The sequence below is a fragment of the Notamacropus eugenii genome, chromosome 6 (assembly GCF_028372415.1).
Source record: "Notamacropus eugenii isolate mMacEug1 chromosome 6, mMacEug1.pri_v2, whole genome shotgun sequence".
In the NCBI taxonomy this organism is placed as follows: Eukaryota; Metazoa; Chordata; class Mammalia; order Diprotodontia; family Macropodidae; genus Notamacropus; species Notamacropus eugenii.
In genome coordinates, this window is record NC_092877.1 from 147608254 (window position 1) to 147625425 (window position 17172).

Here is a 17172-nt window from a genome sequence, read left to right on the forward strand (position 1 = left end):
TTAAAAGTCAAATTTTCTATTAAGCTCTGGTCTTTTCAGCAAGAATGTTTGGAAGTCCTCTGTTTCATTGAATGAACATTTTTTTCCCTGAAGTATTATACTCAGTTTTTCTGGGGAGACGATTGTTTGTTTTAATCCTACCTCCTTTGACCTCTGGAATATCATATTCTAAGACCTTCAATCCCTTAGTGTAGAACCTGCTAAATCCTCTGTTATCCTGATTGTATTTCCACAATACTTGAATTATTTCTTTCTGGATGCTTGTAATATTTTCTCCTTGACCTGGGAACTCTGGAATTTGGCTACAATATTCCTAGGAGTTTTCCTTTGTGGATCTCTTTCAAGAGGTGATTGGTGAATTCTTTCCATTTCGATTTTACCCTCTGGGTCTAGAATATCAGGGCAGTTTTGCTTGATAATTTCTTGGAAGATGATGTCTAGGCTCTTTTTTTTATCATGATTTTCAAGTAGAACAATAATTTTAAAATGATCCCTCCTGGATCTATTTTCCAGGTCAGTTGTTTTTCCAATGAGATATTTCACATTGCCTGCTATTTTTTCATTCTTTTGGTTGTGCTTTATAATTTCTTGGTTTCTCATAAAGTTATTAGCTTCCATCTCCTCCATTCTAATTTTTAAAGAACTGTTTTCTTCAGTGAACTTTTGAACCCCTTTTTCCATTTGGCCCATTATGCTTTTTAAAGCATTCTTCTCATTGGCTTTTTGGACCTCTTTTGCCATTTGGATTAGTCTATTTTTAAAGATGTTATTTTCTTCAGCATTTTTTGAATCTCCTTTAGCAAGCTCTTGACTCACTTTCCATGATTTTCTTGCATCTCTCATTTCTCTTCCCAATTTTTCCTCCACCTCTCTTATTTGATTTTCAAAATCCTTTTTGAGCTCTTCCATGGCCTGAGACCATTGCATATTTATTTTGGAGGTTTTGGATGTAGAAGCCTTGACTTTGATGTCTTCCTCTGATGGTATGCTTTGTTCTCCCACATCCGAAAAATACCTGTTCACCAAGAAAGTAACCTTCTATAGTCTTATTTTTCCCCCTTTTTGGGCATTTTCCCAGCCAGTTACTTGACTTTTGAGTCCTTTGTCAAATGGAGAGTATACTTTAGGGACCTATAAGTTCTCAGTTCTTTCAAAGTGGCATAATCAGGGGAGAAGAGTTTACTCCTCTTCTGGCAAATGCCCCAAAAAGAGGAAAAAATAAGTCTTTAGAAGGTTATTTTCTCAACGAAAAGATATTTTTCTTTCATCCTTTCAGCTGAGGAAGAATAAAGCATACCATCAGATGAAGACGAGTCAAGGCTTCTTCATCCGAAACCTCCAAAATAAATATGCAATAGTCTCAGGCCATGGAAGAGTTCAAAAAGAATTTTGAAAATCAAGAAGAGAATTAGAGGAAGAATTTGGAAGCAAAATTAAAGCATTGCAAGAAAATCATGAAAAATGAGTCAACTGCTTTCTAAAGGAGACACAAAAAAATGCTGAAGAAAATAAGATCTTAAAAAATAGACTAACCCAAATGGCAAAAGAGATCCAAGAAGCCAATGAGGAGAAAAATACCTTAAAAAGCAGAACTGGCCAAATGGAAAAGGAGGTTCAAAAACTCAATGAAGAAACTAATTCCTTAGAGATTAGAATGGAGCAGGTGGAATCTAAAGACTTTATAAGAAATCAAGACATTATAAAACGAAACCAAAAGAATGAAAAAATAGCAGACAATGTGAAATATCTCAGTGGAAAAACAACTGACCTGGAAAATAGAGTCAGGAGAGAGAATGTAAAAATTATTGGACTACCTGAAAGCCATGATCAAAAAAGAGCCCAGACATCATCTTTCAAGAATTTATCCCCCAACTGATAAATGGTCAAAGGATATGAACAGGCAATTTTCAGAGGAAGAAATTAAAGATATCTATAATCACATGAAAAAATGCTCTAAATCACTATTGATTAGAGAGATGCAAATCAAAACAACTCTGAGGTACCACATCACACCTATAAGATTGGCAAACATGACAGAACAAGAAAATGATAAATGCTGGAGAGGATGTGGGAGAGTTGGAACACTAATTCATTGTTGGTGGAGCTGTGAGCTCATCCAACCATTCTGGAGAGCAATTTGGAACTATGCCCAAAGGGCTACAAAAATGTGCATACCCTTTGACCCAGCAATATCACTCCTAGTACTATATGCCCAAGAGATCATAAAAATGGGAAAGGGTCCCACATGTACAAAAATATTTATAGCAGCACTCTTTGTAGTTGCCAAAAACTGGAAGTCAAGGGGATGCCCATCAACTGGTGAATGGCTGAATAAATTATGGTATATGAATGTAATGGAGTACTATTGTGCCATAAGAAATGATGAACAAGAAGACTTCAGAGAGGCCTGGAGGGACTTATATGATCTGATGCTGAGTGAAAGGAGCAGAACCAGGAGAACTTTGTGCATAGCAACAACCACAGTGTGCGAGAGCTTTTTCTGTTAGACTTGGAATTTCGTAATAACACAAGAACTTATTAAAAAAAAAAATCCCAATGGTGGATTTCTAAGGCAAAATGCCTTCCACACTCAGAGAAAGAAATATGGAAGTCATTTGCAGAATGTAGCAGATCATGTTTGTGTGTATGCATGTTTTTGTGTATCATGTTTTGATTTGTTATATGATTTCTTCCATTAATTTTAGTTTGACTACATAACATGACTATAGTGAAAATGTACTCAATAGGAAAGTATATGTAGAACCTATACAGAATTGTATGAGGTCATGGGCGGGGAGGGGAGTAGTGGGGGGTAGGTGTGGGGGGGATAAAATCTTAATTTTATGGCAGTAATTGTAAACCATTAAAAATAAAAAAAAATTTAAAAAATTTTAAAAAAGAATTTATCAAGAAAAACTTCCCTAATATTCTAGAACCAGAGGGTAAAATAGATATTGAAAGGATCCACAGATTGCCTCCTGAAAGGGATCCCAAAAGGAAAACTAGAATATTGTAGCCAAATTCCAGAGTTCCAAAGTCAAGGAGAAAATACTGCAAGCAGTCAGAAAGAAACAATTTGAATATTGTGGAAACACAATCAGGATAACACAAGATCTAGATGCTTCTACACTAAGGGATCAATGGGTTGGAATATGATATTCCAGAAGTCAAATTAAAACCAAGAATCACCTACCCAACAAAACTAAGTATCATACTTCAGGGGAAAAAATGTTCATTCAATGAAATAAAGGACTTTCAAGCATTCTTGATGAAAAGACCAGAGCTGAATAGAAAATGTGTCTTTCAAACACAAGAATCAAGAGAAGCATGAAAAAGTAAACAGGAAAGAGAAATCATAAGGGACTTACTAAAGTAGAGGTGTTTACATTTCTACATGGAAAGATAATATTTGTAACTCTTAAGGCTTTTCTCAGTATTAGGGTAGTTGGAAGGATTATATACATATAGACAGAAGTTGAGTTGAGTATGAAAGGATGATATCTGAAAAAATAAAATTAAGGGGTAAGAGAGGAATATATTGGGAGGAGAAAGGGAGAAATAGAATGGGGTAAATTATCTCTCACATAAAGAGGCAAGAAAAAGCTTTTTCAGTGGAGGGGAAAAGGGGTTGGTGAGAGGGAAAGAGTGAACCTTACTCTCATCAGATTTAGCTTAAGGACGGAATAACATGCACACGCAATTTGGTATGAAAATCTATTTTACACTACAGGAAAGGAGGGTGGAGGAGGATAAATGAGGGGGTAAGATAGAAGGGAGGGTAAATGGGAGGAGGGGGTAATTAGAAGTAAGCACTTTTGAGGAGGGACATGGTCAAAAGAGAGAATAAAATAAATGGGGGGCAGGATAGGATGGAGGGAAAATATAGTTAGTCTTGACTGTTATGGAAGTGTTTTGCTTGACTACACACGTATAGCCTATATTGAATTGCTTACCTTCTCAATGCGGGTGGGTAGGAAAGGAGGAAGGGAGAGAAATTCAAACTCAAAGTTTTAAAGGTGAATGTTAAAAACTGTTTTTACATGCAACTGAGAAATAAGACATACAGGCAACTGGGTTTAGAAATCTATCTTGCTCTACAAGAAAATAGAGGGGAAGGGGATAAGAGAAGGCAAGGGTGTGATAGAAGGGAGGAAAGATTGGGGGAAGGGGTAATCAGAATTCACACTGTCTTGAGGTGAGTGGAAGGGAGAGATGGGGAGAAAATTTTGAATTCAAAATCTTGTGGAAGTGAATGTTGAAAACTGAAAATAAATTAATTTTGAAAAGAAGGAAGAAAGGAAATAAAAAAGAAAAGGAGAAAGAAAAAAGGAAGGAAGGAAGGAAGAGAGAGAGAGAGAGAGACAGAGAGAGAGAGAGAGAAAGGAAGAAAGAAAGAAAGAAAGAAAGAAAGAAAGAAAGAAAGAAAGAAAGAAAGAGAAAGAAAAAGAAAGAAAGAAAGAGGAAGGAATCAAGCCAGTAAACCTCAAGTTAACTGGGCAGCTTCCAACCATCAAAATTTCCCTTCCTTTGCAGAGGAAGAGGGAGAGGGAGAGGATGAGCTGAGTTATTGAACTGGCTGGTTTCCCATTCAGGCAGCTCAGTCTACTCACAGATTGTGTTTGTCCTTCATTTTGGAAGAGGGTCATGACATCAGGGTAATTATGACATGACTTGCAGTTGACTTTGACAGAAATATGTTTTGAGGGTGATACAATTTTAAAAGTACTCATGGAGACTAATTTTTAAAATTTTCCTAAGACGTAAAGGTTCCAAAAGAATGGAAAAGATCATAAATGACATTTCCTCCCCACCCCCCAAAAAAAGGATGGAAAAGACATCAGTAACTAGCAGCCTACATGCTTACATTCTTTTTTCTATAAAATCTTTTTGAAAATGATCCATGTACTTATTAGAGGCATACTTGAGTAATACAAAAGACAGAAATAGGCAGATCTTTAGAGGCATCGATTTAGTCACACAACTGACAGGAGTCATTTTGAATGTAAACCCATTGGTTCTATGATGCGTTGATTTTGTTAAAAATCCTTTTGGCTTAGTTGAACAAAATGCAATCTTATAGACTCTCTTCACACATACTAAAATCACAGAAGGCTGTGATATATATGAAGTGTAGGGGTTATGAAATGTGCAGGCAGACAAAATGCCTTATACCAGTCAGAACATAGATCCAACTGGACCTGTCATTTTCCACAAGAGGCAAAACTCCTCCATGGCAATGATTCTGTATGTACTATTTTTATCCTCATATCCCAACTTTTATCAAAATCTACTCAGTGTATGTTTAATAAATGTGTGTTGAATTTAAATATTTGAAGAGAAATATGTTTGAACCTCTATTTTTAGGGATAATTAAAATGAAAATGGTGCAAACAATAAATATTTTAACCACATGTCAATATAATTTATTTTCTTTGTAATTGTCTTTTATTTTATGCATTAAAAAATTATTCTTACAAGGGATCCAATTGGCACCAGATTACCCAAAGGACCTATGACACCCCCCCAAAAAAACTGGAACCCCTACTGTTCAACCCATAACTAAACAAGAATCCTCTCTATCATTAAATCCCTGAGAACGGCTCATCCAGACTCTGCTTGAAGACCCCACATCCTCAGCTGAAAAGAAGCTTCCTCCCTCCTGAGGCAGCTTGTTACACATCTGCATTGCTCTAATTGTTAAATTTTTCCTTACATCAGGACCAAATGTGCTTCTTTGCATCTTCCAACTATGCTCCTAGTTCTTTCCTCTGGGGTTAAGCAGAATCAATTATTTAAAATCATTCACTTTAAAAAATTACAGTTCCTAAATATCCTATCTTTTGCTTGCGATTAATGGCTTCTGAAATCTTGAAATTAGAGCTTTTAAGAATTGGCAATTTGAGTCAATTCCCAGCTCTGTCACTTATTTCCCCATCCATACACTGCCTACTTAACTAGGTTATATGTACATATTCATTATTATAAAGCATTTTATGATCTTTTAAGGACAATGAGCATCATTATTGGAATTCTTGAATATACCAATATGAATCTATTCTGTCATAATACAGTGTTGTTTTTCTTCAAAAAATATTTTGCTGATTAGAGGAAGTAACCTGTAGAAAAACTATCATTTTTAAAGAAAGTATTCCCTTTTATGTTCTTAAATGAAACAAAATGCCTGTCTCAAACTAACAGAACTACAGAGTCTTAGAAGGTTGGAAACAGATAGCACTAACTGACCTTGTACTCTATCTAGTCCAAATCTTCAAGTTTTCCAAGTGAGAAAACTGAGGCCCAGAGAAATGATTTGCCTAAGGTCATGTAGGGAATAAATTCATATTCCAATGGGAAAGGAACATTCAAGAGAAATAAGAACAAAAACAAACAAAAAAAAGGGGAGTATTCATATACTGCCCTTCATCTCCTCTTTCACTGGGAATATGGAGTGTGGCTTCTAAGTAAGGAAGACTTGAGTTCAAATTCCAATTCAGACACCTACTGGCTCTGTGACCCTAGATAAGTCACTTAACCTCTCAGTGCTCCTAAGCAGCTCTCTAGTACTGCATATTTATTGAAGAGAAGTCACTAATCTACACTAGTAAAGAATGTTTATCCTTGGGATCTCTCTACTATGATCACCATTGGACTCACAAACAAACTCTGCACATAAGTTACTGAAGTGTATCTAGTTTTCCCAGGAGAAAATGGTGATACTGTTTTCTCCCATGACCTCCCTCCCAGGGATATTGTAAAAGCAAATACTATTTAAGAGGAGAAATTCAAGTTTCACAGAGGGAAAAAAAATTGTATGACTTAGAAATGACGTTTAATAATTCTTGGACAGGGGCTTAAAAATAATGTATGAATTATACACCTTCTAATAAGAATATCAATTGATTGACTCTATTAGTTCAGTATGAACTATGTGAGCTCCTGTTTCTCATTTTCCAAAAAACAGATGAGGTACAGAACCAAACAGATCCGTGATCTTGTCTGCAAACTTTCTCCCCTAACAAGGATCACAACTGTGCTTGATTTTTTGTTGTTGAGTCATTTTCCAGTAGTGTCCAACTCTTCATGACCCCATTTGGGATATTCTTGACAAAGATATTGGAGTGGTTTGCCATTTCCTTCTCCAACTCATTTTATTGATGAGTAAACTGAGGCAAACAGGGTCAAGTGATTTTCCCAGGGTCACATAGCTACTAAGTCTCTAAAGCCAGATTTGAACTCAAGAAGATGATCTTCCTGATTCCATGCCCAGTGCTTTATCCACAGCTCCACCTAGTTGCCCATGTCTGATTTGGAGGGAAGTGTCCTAAAGCAGGGCTAATATCAGAGCAGGTTTGAATTTATGTAGCTGAAAAAAACCCCTATTTTTACAGAATGTGTACCCTATTGTAGACACTCTAAAGCCTATTCAGACATAGACTTTGTTTTGTTTTTTAAAGATATCCTATGCATATATTCAAACAGTTACTTTATTTTGCTTTCCTCATAAAAATATTCCCAAACTGGTTCACTTTTAGGAATTGCTGTAATGATAGGTGTGCTGTTCTCCTCACAAGATGTGAATCAGCTGAATGAGCTTGTACTCAAACGTCTTCATGACTTGAATATGAGGCTGAAAGTTTTTCCTCTATTGTAGAGGTAAAGAATACCTCATAGTCACATTTGGTGGGACATTAGAACTGATAAAGTTGGCTTCTATTTTTTCATCTCAATTTAGAAATAGACAGTGGAACCCAGGTGAACCCCTATTATCCTGACTCCAAGATCAGTAATTTAATTATGGTATTGGCAACTAGGTGGCACAGTAGATAGTGTGCCTGGCCTGGAGTCAGGAAGACTCATCTTCATGAGTTCACATCTAACCTCAGTTACTGACTAGCTGTGTGATCCCAAGCTAGTCACTTAACCCTGTTTGCTTCAGTTTCCTCATCTGTAAAATGAACTAGAGAAGGAAATGGCAAACCACTCCAATATCTCTGATAAGAAAATCCCGAATGGAGTCACAAAGAATTGGACATAAACAGCAATAAGCTGCCTCTGGAGTACTGAGAAGCTGAGGAACGACAGTAGCCGTGAGGAGAAAGAATAATCATTCCCTCCATCCATATAGACACCCTTGGGCAACGGTCCACTTAGTCGATGCTAGCCAGCTAGCTATGGTGCTGTTGTTAGTCATGTAACCTTAGGTGGTTTATTGGACATCACTGGGTCCTATCTATAAAATGATAGGGTTGCACTAACAGGGTCATTTTTATTTGTTTTCTTTTAAATAACTTTTTATTTCTATTTTGAGGGTTATTTTCTTACATCACCATAATTTTCCCCCAATATTACTCCCTCCTCCCAGAGAACTATCCCCTATAGTAAATACTTTTTAAAGACATCAAAGGAAAAAAATCAGTATAATTCATCCATACATTGAAAAAGTATTAAAATATATGCAATGTACAATACTTGTGGGTGTCTTCTTTTATCTCTTCTTTTGAGTCGTGTTCTTTAAAATTTTACAAAATTCACCTTTTTAATAGGCAATTGTTCTATTTATATCATTGTAGTTACTATTACCATTGTCTTACTGACTCTTGCTTACTTCACTCTGCATCCATTCAAATAGATCTTTCCACCCTTCTCTGAATTCATCTCATCCATCGTTTCTCAACAGTGGAATAGTATTCTATTATATTCATGTAACATAATCCACTTAACTATTGCTCAATAGATGAACATCCACTTTGTTTCTAATTTGTTGCTATTATAAAAAAATGCTGCTATAAATATTTTGGTGTACATTGGGACTTCTAATCAATGGGGTAGAACTCTAATAATGGAATTTCTAGGTCAAAGGGTATGAGCATTTTAGCTGCTATATTTGAATAGTTGGGGTTTTTTAATCCAGGCTTCCAGGAACTAGTTTTTAATTTTTTAAAAAATAGCTGTATTTCAATGTAATTCATTTCCTTTTTATTCTATATATTTTATTTTATGCATTTAAAAATTTCTGAGAAAGGATTACTTGGCTTCACTAAGACCGCAAAGGGGTCACTGACAGAAAAAAATATTAAGAACCTCTAGACCAGATATCTTTCAGTTCTAGTTCTAATATTTTATGATGACAAAATTATTATATTTTGCATTAGAGATATGTGGTAAAAATTCATTTGTGTATGAGGTACATGTTGGGGGGCAGAATAGGGGTTGTATGTTCAGATAAAGTGCTTTGAAAAACATAAATGAAAAAGAGAGCAAAAGTTTTAAATAGCAGTGAGAGGGAGAAAGTGGTAGCCTGTTTGGGTCTAAGTCCTATTTCCAGCGTGTAGGGAGGCATGTGTGGTCTGAAGTGTTTCATGGAACTCTTAATCTCTGCCAGTTTGCCTTTTATTCCCTCTTTTCAAGGCTGGTTTGATAAAGGTGGAATTTGTCGTCAAGAAAGATAATGATATGAGTGATTAGTTCCTTGTTTTAATATTTAAGCCTATCCATGGTCACCAATTCACTCCCCCTTCAAACTGAAGAGAGCTGATTCGTCACTTTCATTTCTCAGAGAAGAACTTGGCAGAGAGTGAACGATGACTGGAAGCATGAGATGGCAAAAAAGCTTCAGCATTTGCAGCTTGGAAGGCTACAGGATGCCCTTTACAGATTACATAATGGAGCCAGTGGAAAACTGCCTCTGAAATCAAAGGCTTCTTGCCCAAAGAAGAATGTGTATTTATTCCTTAGAAAAGCACTACCTCATACAAGCTCACAGTTTTCTACCCAGTCTTTTTGTTGGTGTTGTACACTAAAAATGTGATTGTTTTTAATTTTTAAAGTCAACAACAAAAAAAGACTACTTTTGCAAGAGTAAGAATAATTATAATATTTATTCAATATGATGTTTGCAAAAAGATTTTTTAAAATATGGACTTATGAGAAGAAACAAGAATGAGAGGAGATGCTTAGGGCAAGTCACATATACCAAAGCCCATACTAGAATATATAATGAAGTTTCTTTTGAAGGAGTTTACCTGCTAAATTGTTAATTTTTTTATCCATTTAAAAAATAGAAAAAGGCAGTGAACATTCTTCTAAGGGAGGCCTTAAGATAAGTACACAATTGTTTTCTACCCATAATAATAATAACTATATAATACTTTAAAATTTATAAAACTCTTTTCATAAATTCTCCTATTTAAGCCTTACAACAATCCTGTGATGTAGACACTTTAGGAATTGATATCATTTTTTACAGATAAAGATGCTGGGATTCAGAGGTTAAGTGCTTTATCTATATTTATGAACTTGGAGCATTTAAGGTATGATTCAAACCCAGGTCTTCTTGACTCAAGGTCTAACACACTATTCACTTGGCCACAATGACTTACCACAAAATAAGTAACCAATTAATTTCATTTCAATTCCAATCAATATACATTTGTTGAATTCTTACTAAACAGTATTAATGATATTTAATGTTTGGATTGCACCTACCGTGTCCTAGGCACAGTGCTAAGTACCTTACAATAATTATCCCATATGACACTCACAACAACACTGAGAGGTGTTATTACTATTATTTTACAGATGAGAATAACAGAAGCAGAGTTAAGTGACTTGCCCAGGGTCACACAGCTAGTAAGTGTGCAAGCTGAATTTGAACTCAAGTTTTCTTAACTCTAGGTTCAGTGCTCTAGCCACTGTACCACCTAAGTGTCAGGTACTATACTAGGCATTGGAGACATAAAGACAACCTAAGACCTTACATTCTACTATCCACTCCCTTTAAGATATATATGGGGAATAAAATTAAATAAGTTTATCTCTGTCTTTGATACTACAAATTGTTAATCACCCTAAGTAAGCATCTATTTTCAAAATCATTTTAAAGTTTTACTTAAGAACTCAAATGGATCTGGGATCTTATCAATGTGAATATTCCCTCTAAAAATGCAGACCATTCTTTAGGTGGCCCTTTGGACAGAGCACTGGGCCTGAAGTCATGAAGGTCTAAATTCAAATCCTATTCCCAAGACTTACTTGTAACCCTGGCTGCCTCAGTTACCCATTCCATATTATTTTTATCCACATACACCCATAATTTTGCCTCAAGGAATTCACTCAGTGAGCTGGAGACATTCCTCCAATTCTCCTGACGTTGCAAAAGAAAATAGCCACCTATCATCCATTGCCTTCTGGATGGGATCAAGATAACTTCTCTTTCTTTCGTATGTTTTGTAACTTCTCATCACTATCAAATCTTCATGTCAAGTAAAGTTTAGAAAATATGACTACAGTGCTGATTTATTTTGCTTGATTACTCTTTTTTTTAAAATCAAAAATAGAATTTTATTGAAACAAAATTAGCAGAATCCATGTTATAACCCAATGCTATTAAAATTATTTAAAAAGATAATTGTATCTATAAAGCATGATTTTTAAAAAACCCACATGTACAAATTTGATATCTTTCATTCAAACTCAAGTGATTGTAGTGTTTCTTCACTGCCACTGCACTAAAAACTACTCCTAGATTTTCTGCCTTCCATCCATAAGAGAAAAAAGATTACTTTAAATGTGGTTAAATTAATACACCTAAGTCCACCTCTACACTGACATAAAGAGATTTAAAGTAGCTTTATTACAGGGGATAAAGCTGCTACAGAGGCTTCTCTCCCTGAGTATTAGGGACTAGAACTGGCTAGGAGCTCAGAGAGTAAGTACCCTGACTGCAGGGAAGAGGGATGGGTTTCAGACTAGGTAGAAGGGAGGTAAATCCATCTCAATCCTTCTTGGCCCCAGGGGCCTGGGTCCAATTAAGGAGCTTGACTCCGCTGGAAAGTGAGTGTGTGGAAACAGGAGGCAACTCCAACTTCACTTTATGTAGGAGGGTTTTCTTGATGGCAGATGGGGAGATCTTCTTTTGGTCAGCCATGAACTGCAGTTCCCTGGTCCGAATGCAGGAGGCCTCAAAAGCATTGATGAGTAAAGATAGAAATCCACCACTTTCCAAGAAGTGCAAAGCATGAATGGTGGCTCCCCCAGGGGAGCAAACATTGTCCTTGAGCTGTCCTGGATGCTGCTCTGAATCCAGGAGCATCTTAGCCACTCCCAGTAAGGCCTGTGCACCCAAGCAGACTGCCAGTCTTCTTGGAAGGCCCATCTTCACCCCGCCATCTGCTAGAGCATCCAAGGCGATAAATGCATAGGCAGGGCCACTGCCGCTGAGTCCTGTGACAGCGTCTATCAGGTCTTCTTCCACCTCTGTGCAGAAGCCCACACTGCTCATTAGCTGTTCTAGGAGTTTCCCATCCTCCACCAGGGCATGGGTACCAGTGGCATATACTGTGGCTCCTTCCCGGACCAATACAGGGGTGTTGGTCATACATCGAATGATCTTGGGGGCTGGATGGAATGCTGTCAATTTCTTCTCAATGGAGCTGATAGTGACACCAGCAGCACAGGAGACCACGATGTGTCTGTCCTTGATATCAGACCCAATCTCATCCAGGATGAAGGGAATAATGTGAGGTTTGACAGCCAGGAAGAGCACATCACTGTGCTGCATGGTTTCTTTGTTGTCATGGGTCAGCTTCACACCCATTTTTCTGAGTGCAGAAACTGTGGGCAGATCCATATATGGAGTGCTAGCCATTACCTTGTGGGAAGCCAGGACACCTGCTGCAGTAAAGCCCCTGGCGAGGGCAAAGGCCAACTGGCTGGCCCCAATGAAGCCCACACTCATAGTCCTGGAGGCGTTGTCCCCCCAACAGTTGGAACAGCTGGAAAGAAAGCCCTCAGATGCAGCTGCTCCCCAGGGATCCTTATCGGGGTCCCAGGAATCCTTATCGGGGTGTTGATTATTCTTTATTACTAAAGATACTTCTTCATCAAGGGAAGAGTTTGTGGGCAATGATAATGGTGCAGGATTAGGGGGAGAAAAGAAACTAGAGTTTCAATGAAACATTGAAGAATAAACAAATGGGAGCGGAAGGAAGTTCAAAAAGAGACACAGACTTGCAGAACATGTTTATTGCTATCCTATTAAAGTTAAAATACACTGTACAAACTACATGAGAAAGCTTCATAGTCTTATATACTATACAATCTTTTTTGGTTTGGTTCTTTGCATATTAGAATGTTCTGCTTGCTAAGTTCACCAGAGAGAACACATGACAGTGTTCTATACTCTTGATGCCTTCTCTGTTCCACCAATTCAGATATTGGCCTGGTCCCTTAACCTCCCTTTGTTTTCTCTTCTTTAAGGCATTTATCATGCAACCATTGCCCACCTGGCTGCTTTCCTGGGCTTCTTCAGAAACTCATCCTTCTGAAAAATGAAATCAACTCCGAAACTCTCCACTCCTCAGATCATTTCTCTCCTCTCCTTTAGGATTTCATCATGCTCTTGAGACCCAGGTTGTTGTGGTGTTCATCCTTCATTGCTGGAGAAGACTATGCCATCAGAGAAATAATGACATGACTTGCACTTGACTTTGTTTTGTGCAAGGTTACCAGCCTCACTTCTCCTCCTGAGCCATCTGGATTCAGTGACCTGATATTCATCAAAACGACTGGAGATGACCCAGGATGCAGTGGGAGACCTTGCCCCCTCTAGGTCAAGGTACTCTTCAGGTAACTCAGGCAGCCTCCTTATCAAACATCCCCCACCCTCATCTTCTCTGCTTTTCAGCTTCTTTCTGTGTTGTTTTCCCCAATAGACCAAGAGCTCCTTGATATCAGGGACTGTCTTTTTGCCTTTCTTTGTATTGTCAGTGCTCAGCACAGTTGCTAGCACATAATAGGTGCTTCATAATTCTTTATTGACCAACTCTATTATTGCAAAATATAGTTGTGATTATGTTGTAGCCCAGTGCTAGACTATAAAGACAGGGACATCTTATCTAAATTAGTACAATGCTCTGTCACGTAGTAAGGACTCAATACTTTTAGATTCTTCAAGGTAGTAGAAAGGGTCAGTTTCTAACCTGCAAACTAAAAGAGCTAGCCTGAAACTGGACTTTGCAATTGAATTCAGCAGAGCCATAAGTTTCACACAGCATAGGCTTAGCCCAAACTTTGCCCTGGATGAGTGGCATGAAGTGGGTCCTCAACTGGAGGGTAAAAGACACTGAATTCTGAAATGTGGGCAGAGAAAATGAAATATCAGTATGAAACCACTATTAGGAAGAATGCTTGGGTAGTGGGAAATTTCATCCCAGGATGGGACAGGGAGTTCTTTCATGTTCAATGATCTCATACCATCCCATATATTAGCAAAATATTTCTACTAACTAGGTGATGCTCCTGTTACTAATGGATTAAAATTACTGTCATCCCCCTCTAAATTAGGTGCCCTGGGGCAAAACTCTAGTCACCCAACTTAGTTATGGTTCTGGATTTTAATAGGCAAAATGAAGCCATTGTGAGGTTGATTTTTCTTTTAATAGTGCAAAGCACTTTCCTCAGACGGTGCACTACAAAATTCACAAGCAAGAGAAAGGTAACCATAAAGGAGAGTTTCCACCTCATGACAAACCCTAGGAGAACCATAGCAGCCACAGCATCTCCTAAGGAGGCATCTGTTTAAACCAGGAAACATCCCAAGTGGCAGAACTTGCAGTGTCCTGGGAGAGTCTGGTCCCACCCCTACTTAGGAGCAAGAATCTCAGGTCAAGCAGTGCCTCTCAAGGGGAAAAAGATGTCAGCTGTATCAAGAAAATGTTGGTGCTTAAGGCTAGATTAGGAATCTTTTGTAACTTGGATCCTAAGTAAGAATATTTACCTTGGCTGCTAAAATTTTAAATTATGAAAGTAGGGCACATAGGACTAAGAGTTTCCTATAATTTTTAATTCAATAATATACAAAACACTGGATAGGCAAAGATAAAAACAAAACTGTTCTCTAAACTCAAGAGACATGTTCTAATGGAGTGATAGATAAATGTTTACACAGATGAAGAAATACAATATAATTTAGAGAGAGACAGAATACCTACTATGTGCCAGGCACTGTGCCATGGGTAGCCTAGTAGGAGTTGAATCCTGAAATAAGTGAAAGATTCTGAGTGTTGGAGGTTAGTACACTATGCCTTCTAGGGATATAAGATAGTCTTGGCAAAGTCATGGAAGAAAGGAATTAAATGTCATAGATTTAGACCTAGAAGGGACCTTAAAGCTCATTTGGTTCAATTTCCTCACTTTAAAGATGAGAAAATGTAGCCCAGGAAAGTTCAGTAACTTGTCCAAGGTGATACAGGTAGTAATCATCAGGGACATGATTTGAAGCCCAAGTCCTCTGATTCCAAGGCTAAAGTTCTTTTCTTTGCATCATACTTTATGGCCTCCTCTAAATCAAATTTGTTATTAGTATTGGAATGAGTTTTTCTATATCAAATCCATTTTGGTCAAGAGAACGTAGACTCAGTACATTCTATGATCAGTAAAAGGAACATTTTACTACATTCCTTCTTTCACTTAACAAACGTGTAATTTACCACTTTACTATACATAAGTCATCATGGTAGGTACTGAGAGGTTAAAAAGAACAATCTAATAGGGGTTGTGAATTTCAATTCTTGTGTAAGTTGCAGGCAGTATTCTACAAGCAAACCATTAATTTCCCTAGGCTTCAGTTCCTCATCTGTAAAATGAGAGGATTGTCCAGGTGGCCTTGTGAGACCCTTCCAAAGAAAAATCTAAGATCCTGGTGCTATGTTTTAGCATTGTAGATCCAAAGCTGGAAGGAATCTCTGATGCTACCTAGTGGAACCCTCTTTTTAAAAGCAATGAGGCTAAGACCCAGAGAGATCTGCCCAAAGTCTCCTAAGTAGTAAATGGAAGAGCTGAATTCAAACATGGATCCTCTGACTCAGAAATCCAGCATCCCTTCTATTATATTATGTTACCTCTGAAGTGTTAAATTTCCTCAAGTCCCCAAAAGGCAAAAGTAGATACTAAATGCAAGTAGAAATTTTATCTGATTTACTGATGACCTGGTTCTAAACTTCTTAGACAATTTTCTTTAATGTTTCAAGGATCTAGCATTTACTCAGAATGGCTACTGCTCCAATATATGAATAGGACAATCCCATTATAACTTAATCACTCTGAGCCAATTTGATGATAATGGCTTTGAATTTAGCTAGGCAGAGCTGTAGTTGAAGTCTTTCTATCTTCATCTCCCTGACCCTCAGTTTCCTCATCTATAAAAGGAGGAGGTTCAAACAAAGAAGAAAAGGATCCATATGTACAAAAATATTTATAGCAACTTTTTGTGATGGTAGTGATATTATTGTTCAAACATGTCCGACTCTTTGTGATCCCATTTGAGGTTTCTTAGCAAAGACGCTGGAGTGGTTTATCATTTCCTTCTCCAACTCATTTTACAGATGAGGAACTGAGGCAGACAGGATTAAGTGACTTGCTCTGGGTCACACAGCTAGTAAATGGCTAAGGCCAGAATTGCACTCAGGAAGATGAATCTTTCTAACTCCAGGCCTGGTGTTTTATCTACAATGCCACCTTGCTACCCTTTTCTGGTGTTAAAGAACTGGACATTAAGGAGGGCGTACCCATCAACTGGACAATGGCAACAGGAATTGTAGCATATGAATGTAATGTAATCATAAGTCATGTCAAAAGGGATGGTTCTTCTCCCATTGACTCTTCCCTTATTCCTGTACCTTTCAACCCAACACCGGATCAATCCCCAAACCTTCCACTTTATAGCTACCTAACCCAAAATATTGTGCTCTCTGGAATGCATGCTTCATAGGTAATAAACTAGATTCACCTTAAATCCTTTCCTTTCTTGCTCATTCCATATCGGCACTCACTGAGACCTAGTTCACTCCTGGTGACTCAGCTTCCATGGATACCCTTTCCAGCAGTGTTGGCACTTTAACTCACACAACTAAGAGGTCATGGTGGGAGAGTTGGATTGCTCCTTGTTCTCCACTGTTACTTCCTGGTTCTCCCTTTAACTCTCTTTCTTAGAGTTTCATTTAATCCAAATTTATCTCCTAATAAAAGTTCTGCTAGCTATTATCCATAGACTTGTAGAGGACTCATTCCCTCCTCAGTAAGTTCAGTGCTGGATCATAGTATTTTCTCCCTAACTCTTGCCATACTAGTTGATTTCAAACTACGTATTGATATTCCCTCAAACATGCTAACATT

At 37.6% G+C, this 17172-nt stretch overlaps 1 protein-coding gene across 3 annotated transcripts; it reads right to left on the reverse strand.

Moving 5' to 3' along the window:
* Positions 1 to 11736: 11736 nt before the first annotated feature.
* LOC140510668 (pyrroline-5-carboxylate reductase 2-like) lies at positions 11737 to 12808 on the reverse strand. Of its 3 annotated transcripts, none has more exons than XM_072619436.1 (2): positions 12419 to 12808; positions 11737 to 12196 (listed from the first exon to the last, which is right to left on the reverse strand). In XM_072619436.1, exons 1-2 carry the CDS (start codon positions 12734 to 12736, stop codon positions 11774 to 11776), a joined length of 741 nt encoding a protein of 246 aa, XP_072475537.1. In that variant the 5' UTR covers positions 12737 to 12808; the 3' UTR covers positions 11737 to 11773. The 3 variants fall into 3 exon arrangements, with proteins under 3 accessions (XP_072475537.1, XP_072475536.1, XP_072475535.1); XM_072619435.1 differs by having other exon boundaries at positions 11737 to 12112; positions 12197 to 12780; XM_072619434.1 differs by having other exon boundaries at positions 11737 to 12781.
* Between the last annotated feature and the right edge of the window lie 4364 nt (positions 12809 to 17172).

Excerpts from the sequence above, each read along its gene's own strand:
- LOC140510668 (XM_072619434.1), bottom strand. The coding sequence starts at position 12,736 with ATGAGTGTGGGCTTCATTGGGGCCAGCCAGTTGGCCTTTGCCCTCGCC.